Here is a 12,613-nt window from a genome sequence, read left to right on the forward strand (position 1 = left end):
ATGTGTGGATAATGCAATAAAAAATGCTCTATGATTTTTGGAAAGTTTCTCATATGACAAAGATTTAGATAAAGGATACTTACAGTGAGTATTGACAGAACAGACGGGCTTGGTGGTGAGATTTAAGCACTGATAGTCTTGAAGGTAAGAAGGAGGTTTTCTTATTCTCGAGGTCCTTCTTTGTACATTCTGCTCAGCAATAGGTACTGTAGGACTTGTCTCATTACTGGTGTTAGTGTTAGACATAGTAAGTGGTGGTGAATTGTGAGAAGGCTCAATTGATATTGAGTCTGCATTAAGAGAAACGTCATTATGTGAAGGCTGACTAGTGAGGTCATGCTCCTTTGGGTGTGGCTCAAGATTAGCTAGACCTTGGTGTGTTTGAGGTTGAAAAACGTCATATGAAAAGGGGTCAATGTTCATGGATTGTTGCTGATTAGATGCAGTTGTAGTTAAGGGGTCAGTTTCAATAGAAAAGGGAAAGTGATCTTCATAAAAATGTACATGTCTTGAAACAAAAATTTGTCTAGTTTTCAAATCCATGAGTACATAGCCTTTAACACCCTCCCTGAATCCTAAAAATATTGATTTTCGAGCTCTCGGATCAAGTTTTGATCTATTGGAGGTGATGGTGCTAGCATAAGCTAAGCAACCGAACACTCTAAGGGTTGAGAGATCAGGGGTAGTGTTATGCAAGATTTGAAATGGTGATTGATTGTTTAGAAAAGTGCTTGGAACCCGATTTATGACATAAACTGCATGGAGGATAGCAAAATTCCAAAAATATTTTGGGATTCTAGATTGAAAAAACAAACTTCTTGTGACAGATAGAATATGTTGATGCTTTCTCTCAATAATTCCATTTTGTTGAGGAGTCTCAACACAAGAAGTTTGGTGTACTATTCCTGTTTCAGCAAAGTAAGTTTTCATTGAAAATTCTGGCCCATTATCTGTTCTGATGTACTTTACTTGGTTGTTAAACTGAGTTTTTGCAAATTGAACAAAATTTTTTACTATTGTGCCAGCTTTAGCTTTGGTTTTCATTAGATGAATCCAAGTGAATCTGGATTTGTCATCTACTATAGTTAGAAAGTATTTGTGGCCAGCAATTGAAGGAATTGCAAGAGGGCCCCAGATATCAATATGAAGAAGTTCAAATATGCTTGCTGAAATAGTATTGCTATTTGAAAAACTCAATTTCTTTTGCTTTGAAAAATGGCATATATCACATGGATCAATTTTTGTGTTACAATATATAAAAGGAAAAACAGATTTCATTACATAGAGTCTTTCAAAAGGTAAATGTCCTAACCGAAAATGCCAAAGGTTTATTCCTTTTATTTCTGACTTTGGCAAGGTAAGAATGCTTGCTGTTTGTGCAAAGTGAGGCCTCACTGCTTCTTTGTTCAGTGTGTAAAGCCCCCCACAAGCTCTAGCTACTCCAATCACTTTCTTCGAGTTGGTATCTTGTATCTCACATTTTTTGTCATCAAAATTCATATGACAATGCAAATGTGATGTGGCCTTAGAAACAGAAATCAGCTTGAAATTAAAAGAGGGAATGTATAATGCATCAACAAGGTAAAGTTCATTTGTGAATATGATAGTTCCAGCAATTTTGCTAGTGGCTAATGCACCATTAGGTAAATTTACAAGGATTGGAGCTATCTCATGATATGTATGAAAGTCATTGAGTGAGTAAGAGACATGGTCAGTTGCCCCCGTGTCTATTACCCATGATGCAAATTTCTTATTTGAAATATTCAATGCGAGAATGTTTGATGTGAAATGCATAATATGTACCAACTTACTTGGATGAGGTGTTGGCAAAGGCTCTTTGTGAGGATCAGCACTGTGACTTGGTTTCTGCGCTTCCTTGCTAAAAAGTGCTAATAAGGTTGATTTTTGTTCAGGTGTGAAATCAAGACTTGTTACATCACTATCCTGTCCACTGTAAGGGTTTCTAAGATTCTCATTGCTTCTCTCAGAGTCAAATTCAGTGGAACTCATGTTGGTGAATGCTGTGTTATATCTTTGCTTAAGGTGTGGTGGCAATCCATGCTTTTTGTAGCATGTATCAACAACATGTCCTGTCTTGCCACAATGTGAGCATTGCATCTTTCCTCTGCCTCCCTGTCCTCTTCCAAAGCCTGGATTTTTGCCTCCTCTGTCCCTCCATCTCCCTCTGCCTTGAAAGGCCTCTGCAGTGTTCAAGAGAGTGGCAGGTTGAGTGATTGTCTGAGCTATTAATCTTGGTTCTGAGACAAAATCGAAGCTTTGAAACTGTCTCTCTTGCTGTGTGAGAAGAGAGAAAACAGTGTTGATATTTGGGAGTGGATCCATAAGCATGACTTGCGACCTAACCCCAGCATATTGTTCATTCAATCCTCTAAGAAATCGAGTAACCTGATCTTCAGTTCTAAAGTCCCTTATGACTCCTAATCCACAACTGTAATTTCTTCCACACTCGCACGAAGGAATTGCTCTAAAGCTGTCCAGATCTTCCCATATCATCTTCAATTTTGTGAAGTATATGGTTACACTCATTTCTCCCTGCTTAGTTGCATACAGTTCCTCTTGTAGCTCAGCGATTCGGAAGCGGTCACCTTGGTAGTACCTATGTTTTAGATCTTCCCAAAGATCTAGTGCTATGGTGTTTCAGCTCACACTTTTGGCAATGTCAGGTTCTAGTGAACGATTGATCCATCCAACTACATATGTATTACATCGGTCCCATGCCTCAAATAGGGGATTGTGCTTTTCTGGTTTATCTAAACTACCATCAATAAACCTAAGTTTGTTCTTTAATTTCAAAGCAAGATTCATAGCTCTACTCCAATCTCCATAGTTCCTTCCATTCAGAATTTCATGAGTTATGGATATACCTGAATTTTCGGAGGGATGTAAGTAAAAAGGACTTGCAGGATCTTGGCTTGGTCCTCCATTGCTTTTGTTTATGTGCGCTTGAATTGCAGAAAGTTGATTCAAGAAGACTGAAATTCCCTAAGGATCGAGGTTCTCCAATGGTGATCGTGCTTCTGGCTGTGCGGTTCCGCGAGCTGGTTCCATCACTGCACGCTAACTAGCGGTTCAGAACTTACGTCTTTGATTATCAAGTTTGAATGATTAAGCCCCTTCTTCAATCTCAATCCCTAGAACACTCTTCAATCTCCACGCTCACCGCACCATGTTGAAGGTGAACGAAGCTGAGAGAGAGAGTTCAAGAACAGAGGAAATTGAGAGAAGAAATGGAATTGACATTAACTCAATCTACAGTGAAAGAACTCAAGTTACCATTACTACGGCAACAAGTTTATATAGGACTAGTTTAATTCTAACTAATCACTTCCAGCTGGCAATAATAATAACAAACTTAGTAACTAATCTATTTAAGTTATATTCCACTGTGTGTTGCTATATGGTATGTGTGTGTGGGTCTGCACAATGTTTTCCATCAGGTAACAATTAGAGATATAAAAAATCGAACCCTACAATAATAGTGCCAATAATTCATGAAGTCATAATTTGAAATTTCAAAAAACTCTTTTTAAGTATCAAGTTTGTGGTTTGATGGTTTTTGTTTCGGAAAGTATAGGTAGACAATGAGAATATTTGTCGGATGTTCAATTCAATAAGTATGCAGATGGTTATATTCATTATTTTTAATTAGATAGTTATTTTTTTTATTATGATTTATTCATGCATAATTAACAATGATTGGATATTCAATTCATTATATGTATAAATAGTTATTCTAATATTAATGTTTAGAAAGTAATTTAAGAGTAGAATATTTTTTATTTTATTAAATTAATTCTAAAATTTATTATTTATATTAAAAAATTATTATTTACCTAACAAAACTTTTTTTGTTTAGATGAATAATAGTAGTAGGTATGTACCTTTTTTTTTTCTGTTGACGAATTAATAGTGAGTACAGTGTATGTGGATGGAAGTTTCCTCAGGAGTCAGGAGAAGCCTGATTCTCAGTAAATTTTTTTCCAGTATTTGTTTTAAAATTACCATTTGTTTTAAAAAACTTGCGCAAATAGAAAACGTGGCTTGCTAGTTTCCTTAGTCCTTACTCGTTCAAAGAGACCGAATCCATGTCCACACCACATAGTAAAAAATTCAATTATCACACTTATGCTTTGCGTTCATATCATAGTCAAATCAAATGCAATAGGTCTCGGTATAAAAATAAATGAAAATGTAACGAAGTTAATTTTATAGACAAATAAACTCAAATGGTGGAGATTTATTGATAATTAAAAACAGTTAAATAATTTAATAAATTTAATTAAATTAATATTTAATTATTTTTCAATGATAAATTTTATACAAGACCACTGTATACGAATTTTTATTCGCTCAAATACCTCACCTTTTTTATACATGTGCACCCTTTGTGTCTTTTTTTTTTTTTTTTTTCCTTTTTATCGTCTCCAATTGAAAAAGTCTCTACTCTAGGAAGGGACAATAATAATCTACTAATTAATTAAAAAAACGAATCCCAATAGACGTGCAAAGTCAAGGTCGTTGTGTCTTGTGTATCTACCTATCTATGAAAAAAAAAATTTCTTTCAAAATAAGAATATTAGTAAAATAATAAAATAATATTTTAGTTACCTTTGCATTTATAATATTTATTATCCGTAAATTTACTATCTTGACTTGAGAATAATTAGAATATTATTTTATTATTTATTAATTTTTTATTTTAAAATCTTTTGATATATATATAAAATTAAATTTTAATATATTAATATTATAAAATACTTTATACAATCATAATTCTATCCAATCCTTTTTAAAATAATATGTAATTTATTTTTTATTATGTGTTAATTTCTAATTGGATGTTTATTTTAATCGATAACTATTCTTCTCTCTAATGACTTTCACTTCTTTTCATTTCTTCATCATCGTTGACTCGTCGCATCTCCCAAACATCGCCACTTCATCGAGTGTCCCGTTCATCCAAAGCATCACCGCAACCGTCGACACAATCAGCGCTGCGGTGATGAAGTAATATTGGAAATATAATAATAGTGTCAATATTGTCTTCTAACTCGAGGACAGCGACGCTGCTTGTGTCAACGGCGGCGGTGATGTTTTGGAAGATGGCAACAGCATGACAGAGAGAATAAGACACCCGATGAAGCGGTGATATTTGGGAGTTGTGACGATGATAAAGGAATGAGAAGGAGTAAAAACCATTACAGAGGGTTATAAATTAAAATAACATCCAATTAAAAATTAACATATAATAGAGAGTAAATTATATGTTATTTTAGAAAAAATTGATTAGAATTTACTAAAATTATTTTTTTAAAATGATTATTCACACCATTAATAAAAGTAATAATTTTTTATCAATAACATTATGTAATTAAATTCATATATATATATATATATATATATATATATATATATATATATATATGTTGAATTCCAAGTTGAAGAATCAGAAAGCGCATTAGGCGCAAGTTTGCAGTGGTGGCACGAACAAAAACATTTTGGTGTCTTGAAATTTCAAAAGTGATCATAAATCACTGCCAGAATGAGCGGCGGAGGCGTGGAAGAAGGTAACGATTTGGAGTTCACTCCGACGTGGGTTGTGGCCGTCGTTTGCTCCGTCATCGTCGCCGTTTCCCTCCTCGCCGAGCGTCTTCTTCACTATGCCGGAAAATTTCTTAAGAGGAAGAACCAGAAGCCACTCTTTGAAGCTCTCCTCAAAGTCAAAGAAGGTTTCAAATTTTCTCCGATCATCACATCCATTTTCTTTATTATTATTTCAACAACTCAATTTTCTTTTTCTTTTCCGAATACTAACTAACTTCATCGCACAATAAATGTTATTTGACTCGTATTTTCTGCTAAGCCTAAGTTACCTTAAATTAGTAATAATTTCAAATATTTATACATAGATACGTGATTTTGATTAGCATATATATAATATTTTTTATTTAATTCTAGCTGTGCAAATTAAATAATTCAGGTTTTTTAACTAAATTTGTAAATTTATGAGAAAAAAAAATAAGAAAATTGATTTTGTTATTGATTCAGAGTTGATGCTGATGGGATTTATATCTCTGCTTCTGACGGTAACACAAAATGGGATCATAAGAATCTGTGTGCCAGAGCATTGGACTCACCACATGCTTCCATGTAAATTTGAGGATAAAGAAGAAGAAACAAAAACAACATCACATTTTCAGAATTTTTTCTCTTTCTCTGGAAATCTCAGGCACCTTCTGGAAGCTTCCAAATCAGCAGAAACAGGGTCCCAAACTGGATATTGCGCTCGGAAGGTATTATTACAATCTTTATCTCATCTCATATTTTAGATATAATAAACTTCTCAATTTCATTCTTATTAGAAAATTTTTTGTTCTTAATTCTTATTTATTTATTATTATTTTCAGGGCAAGGTGCCTCTATTGTCCATTGAAGCCCTTCATCACTTGCATATCTTCATTTTTGTGTTAGCTATAGTTCATGTAACCTTTTGTGTTCTCACGGTAGTTTTTGGAGGATTAAGAGTGAGTATCTATTTATTAAATTTAGTTTATTATTTTACTCTATTTAATTAACAATAAATGCCATTTCATTTATAGATACGACAGTGGAAGAACTGGGAAGACGCTATTGCAAAAGAAAACTATAATTCAGAACGAGGTAAAACAAAAACAAAAAATATATTTAAGTAATATTATATATATATTGAATTTAATTTCTCTGTTTTTCTAATGATCTCATTAACGTGTTGACTCTTTGATATGCCTTTCAAGTTTGAAATCATTTAAATGATTAAATTAATCCTACTTTATAAAAGTTTGTCTTTTTGTTTTCTTAAACCATAAAAAGCATTGACAATAATTTTACAAATTGTATTTCATGTGTAACTCATGAAAATAAAGCAATTTCTAGTTTTAAAGAAAGAAAAGAAAAAATATGAAGAATATTTTGTTTTAACTTTTGGTATATATGCCTTTCAAGTTTAAAATCAATTAATCCCACTTTATAAAAGCTAATAATAACTTTACAAATTATATTTTTCTTGTGCATGCTTCTCTTTTATTTTTTCTCCCAAAACTATTATTCTGTTTGAACTTTGAAGTTTTAACTTGTTGACTTACTAATCTTTATATGAAATTTGTGTAACGCATAGTTTTGGAACCAAGGCCAATGGTGACTGAAGTTCATCAACATGAATTTATAAGGGACCGTTTCACAGGTTTTGGCAAAGATTCCGCTATTTTGGGATGGATGGTATGTTTTTTATTCTCTAAATAAAATAAAGGATTTAATTTTGATATACTAACTATAAAAAACGTTTTAGACAGTTGTGCAATAACATTCGTTCTTACTAATGTGACATTACATAATTAGATTTAGATGTGCGTATAAAATTACGTTACATTAATAGTGTATCAAAATTAAATTCTAAAATAAATAAAAAAATTTGCTAATGTCAAGTTAAACCCTCTGAAATTCCTCCCCCTTGAAGACATATAGATTTCATGCTTCGATTAAAAGCTATGTAAATAAAATATATATATATACACATGCCGTATTTGTTTCTTTTATATAACTCTCCTTTACTGGAGAAAAGTGTTTAGAATATATATCTAACTTTATGTGTTCATAAATGCAATTTGATTAATTGATCTAAAATATTTAAAAAAAATTCTTCACATGTTTTTTTTTTCATCTCATGCACTAATTATGCATTCTTAGTTTAATGAGTAGAAATTGAATTTCAAATTCATACGATTCCTCATATGATATATAGCATATGCATAATTGAAAAATATAAAAAACCAATTTTTAAGTAATTAATATTAACCAATTTTTTATATTATAAAATTAATTTTTTATCTCATTTTTGGAGAACTTGGAGTTTAGTCAAGTAATTAATGCTAGAGAGACAATAAAAAAGGCCAAATTTATTTTATTTAATATTCGTTCATTCTAAAAACAATTAATGAATGTTAAATAGGATAAGTTCTGGTTGTTTTGGTTATTTTTTGTTATCAAATATTTTTGTTAAAAAAATTAATTAAATATTAATTAAAAAAATCAATTCTTTAGTTGAACTCTACATAATTAGGTAATTATGGAAGGTTTAACTTTATTCGGAGTGGTGTTTGAATAAGTTGTAAGAATAGAATTTATGTTGCGTTTATTAAACTACCACTTAATTTGTCATCCTCCTTTTAAAGTTTAGCTTGATATTTTATCTAACACAGTTTTTATTTTTCATTATTGGTTTGGTTAAGTGTTAGTAGAATTTATATTTAATTATGTATAGATAAGATAACTCTTTTTATTAGTTGTCTTTATCAAAACCCTCAAATTCCAACCACTTTCTTCTACTCTCTTTTAATGTAATTTATGTAAATTAACCATTTTCTTCTAATCTTTTTAATTACATGGGTAGCTTGATGACTTTATTTCTACCTAAACAGTGGTTTTATATACCCATTGGTCTCTATCATATTAAATCTCACTTTCAAATATATTTATTTTTTATTTTCACGTTTGATTCCCATCAAGAGGTTACATGAATTCATGTTCGGATTATCAATGTTTTAGATGGATTAAAAATTGTTAATTTTATTTAGAGTGTGGACTACATACACAAAATTTTCACAAATTAGTAATTTTAGAAATTAAATTTAAGGGCCTTTACCTTCTTTTTATGAACATTATTTGTTGCTAATTTTCTTTCAGAAATCCTTTTTCAAGCAATTTTTTGGATCCGTGACGAAATTAGATTATGTGACATTGAGGCTTGGTTTTATTATGGTAAGATTCTAGCATACCATGTTAAATATTAATTAAGCACCAAATTAATACTTGAATTATTATTTATTTATTTTTGTGTTTGTCTCTGTTTTAGACCCACTGCAGGGGAAATCCAAAGTTTAATTTTCACAAGTATATGATTCGTGCTCTTGAAGATGATTTCAAGAAAGTTGTTGGTATAAGGTATAATTAATTTGTTAATGATCAAATTTCTCTCTTTTTGGGCTAGCTCTTTAATTTGTGTGTAAATTTGATCATTATTTTTTTTAATATTTAAATAATTATTATGGTTGCTGCAGTTGGTATCTTTGGATCTTTGTGGTCATCTTCTTGTTGCTTAATGTCAATGGTATGTTACAAAACTTATTATTATTATTATTATTATTATTATTATTATTATTATTATTATTATTATTATTATTATTATTATTATGCAGCTTTTTTGCTGGATGCTTTATTTCTTTTTTAAACATATGGTTATACTTTTCAGATAATTTATGGTGACTTAACACAAATTAAAGGAGAAATTACAATTGGATCCCTAGGGTAGTGTCATATTGAGCCAATATATAAATAATAATAAAATAACTTTTACCATGCATATGAATTTGACCAAAATAATAAGGACTTTGTTTAGCAGACAATGGTTTTTATGAATAATGTGAATAATAGATTTTAAAATTGGTCCAATAAAATAAAAACACATTACAGTCTCAAATTACTCACATAAATCTTAATATTAGGATAATCATCTGTATACCTAATAAATTAAACATCTGGTATATCCATTGTTCACATTGTTTAATATTTCTATTATCTACCTATACTTTTCCAAATAATAATTTCTCACTTTCTTATTGTTATATGCATCATCACTTTAAATGATCCTGTTCTGGAGTTTTAAATATAGTACTAAATAGCACCCAAGACTTTCATTAAAAAATATATATATACATTTAAAATATGTGAAATAACTAATTCAATGGAAAATTTTTGAAATACACATAATAATTAAAAAAAAATGATTATGTACTTTTGCTTATAATGTTCTTAGTCACTAATTAAAACTCTTGTTTGACTCTTCCAGGTTGGCATACATATTTCTGGATCGCTTTCATCCCTGTCATTGTTAGTATCCTCTTCTTTTCTGTTCTTCTTTTTGGTCCTTAAACATTTATTATTCTTAAAAAATTCAAAAGAAATTGCTTAACCCTAAGTTGTCACATTTAAATCCTAACATGATATATATGATCTTCAATGAATGTTAGCATTCTGAAAACAAACTATCTTAATCAAAACCAAATATTTTGATTTTTTCAAACCCAAAACTAAAAAAATAAAATAAAATTGCACCAACCAAAACCAAAATATCTCAATTTAATGTGTTTCAACTTTTAAGTATTTAAGAAATACTCATGCTCAAATGGTTTTAATCATTGATCTTAATAATAAAATATATATAATTAAGATCGACGATTAAAATTACTGAAACATCAGTATTATTCATTCGAATAATTGAAAGAAGAATACTTGAAATTTTTTTAATATAATTTGGATTTTGTGGATATAACAGGTGCTGCTTGCGGTAGGGACAAAGCTGGAACATGTAATAACCCAATTAGCACATGAAGTGGCAGAGAAGCATGCAGCCATTGAAGGTGAATTGGTGGTTCAACCATCTGATGATCACTTCTGGTTTCACCGACCTCGCATTGTTCTCTTCTTGATTCACTTCATCCTTTTCCAAAATGCTTTTGAGATTGCTTTCTTCTTCTGGATTTGGGTACATTTACATTTACTTACTCTCTTCACTCATTTCCACCACCATTTATTTTTTTTTTTCTTAACGTTATCAACATTATTTGTGTCTCTCAGGTTACTTATGGGTTTGACTCGTGTATAATGGGTCAAGTTCGTTACATTGTTCCAAGGCTCATTATTGGGTAACTATAATATATATACTCTGTTACTTCTAACGAGTGAATATTGTTGTTTTCTAATTCATAATCACTCCAGGAAAAACGTTAATTACCGTTGAAATTAGTGTTGGGATTTTAATAAAAATTCGATGAAAATTTTATTTATTATTTAGATTGTGTTCGACAAAAAAATTTGATGATATTACCGTTGAATAAATCTGACGATAATATAGATTTATTTTTTTGTTGGATTTTTCCAATCTAAATATGATGATAATAAAAAAATATTTTAGAAAATAATAACAATTATTGTCGGATGTTTTACGCAAATTCCGGTGGTGAATGACAAAAAATTTAAATCTTTTTTAATTAAAATTTTTTTACATGTTATTATATGTTATTTTTAAATTTACAGTTTTTATGAATATTCTATTCCTCTCTCTTATTACTAAAAATAAAATAATGAGGATTAAGGATGATTTAAAAAGACTCACCTGAAAAGAAAATAGTAGTAATATATCAAATTCAGGAGTGATGATATGATCTTATCACTATAGTAGCTCTATGTTGTGTCATTTTGAATTTGAATCTTTCTTGTTTCTCTTATTCTTATCAATTCTTTATGTTGGGGGTTGCAGGGTATTTATTCAGCTTCTATGTAGTTACAGCACTCTCCCACTCTATGCTCTCGTTACACAGGTGAGTTTTGAGTTTATTTTATTTTCTATTTGAAAGAGACTATTTGTTAAAAAGACAAAAGTTTTTATACAGTTCGAAAATTTTTAATTAGTCTCTAACTATTTAAGTAATTGGTCTAAACAGTCCTATAAACAGTAACCTATTGATATGTTAGGATTTAGAAACCTTTAGACTAGTGACAGGACTGCTTAGACTAATTATTTAAATAATTGTAGATCCATTAGAAATTTTCAAATTATAAAGAGACATTTTATCTTCTGAACAAATAGTGGACATTTATTATTATTATTATTATTATTATTATTATTATTATTATTATTATTATTATTATTATTATTATTACACCTAATTTTGTGCTGAAATTCAAAATTAAGGCCCCTTTGCATTGATGTTTGCAGATGGGAACTCACTTTAAGAAGGCAATATTTGATGAGCAATTACAAGTGAGGCTTGTTGGTTGGGCACAGAAGGCAAAGAAGAAAGGACCAAGACCTGAAAGTTCTCACAACGGTTCTTCAACCGCCGCTAATAATAATGGAGTTCAGCTTGGCTCAATTTTCAGGAGGGCTTCAGCATCTCCCCCAGAAGACCATGCCAATTCCATTGTCCCAATCTAAACACAGCATGCCTCCAATAATTAATAGTAATTAAAAGGATATAAAAAAGAAATCAGATTTTTAATATGTACATTTAGTGTTGTTAATGGTTTTGTTTTCGTTAATAAAATTTTGTGCTTTTATATTCTTAAATGAGAAATGCTTATAAATGTGTTTCTAAAATATCTACGACCACTCTTTATAAATATTATCGATAATAATAATAATGAATTATCGCAAATGTTTGTGGCGAATTTTTTTATATAATATTTTTTCTAAGACACTTGTTAAAAAAAATCTAAAAAAACAACACATATCTTCACAATAGAGCTAGAGGGCAGCAATAAAGTAAAAGAATATTGGCACAAGAAAATGTAATTAATTGAATTAGTGGTTGATTGTATTTTAATTTATTATATTAGATTTTATAATGATTGCGTTAATTTTTTTTCAAAAAATAAAGCTTAATATTCACTTATATATGTGGATATTTGCCTCTGACGAAAAAAATAAATAAAGATCTATGATGAAAATAGAATAAAAACAAAAGATATTTTACTAAATAAAAATCGAAGACGAAAGAGA

The 12,613-nt window shown here is 30.0% G+C and overlaps 1 protein-coding gene across 1 annotated transcript; it reads left to right on the forward strand.

The window, feature by feature from the left end:
- The first annotated feature begins 5,438 nt into the window (after positions 1–5,438).
- Positions 5,439–12,270, forward strand: LOC107619121 (MLO-like protein 1). Its single transcript, XM_016321343.3, has 13 exons — positions 5,439–5,750; positions 6,070–6,314; positions 6,429–6,545; positions 6,621–6,681; positions 7,175–7,275; positions 8,740–8,814; positions 8,909–8,997; positions 9,114–9,163; positions 9,902–9,942; positions 10,388–10,597; positions 10,690–10,757; positions 11,372–11,432; positions 11,831–12,270. The coding sequence occupies exons 1-13, from the start codon at positions 5,564–5,566 to the stop codon at positions 12,047–12,049; spliced, it is 1,524 nt and encodes a 507-aa protein (XP_016176829.2). The 5' UTR covers positions 5,439–5,563; the 3' UTR covers positions 12,050–12,270.
- Positions 12,271–12,613: the final 343 nt, after the last annotated feature.

Source organism: Arachis ipaensis, chromosome B9 (assembly GCF_059453495.1).
Source record: "Arachis ipaensis isolate K30076 ecotype BB chromosome B9, ASM5945349v1, whole genome shotgun sequence".
Classification (NCBI taxonomy): Eukaryota; Viridiplantae; Streptophyta; class Magnoliopsida; order Fabales; family Fabaceae; genus Arachis; species Arachis ipaensis.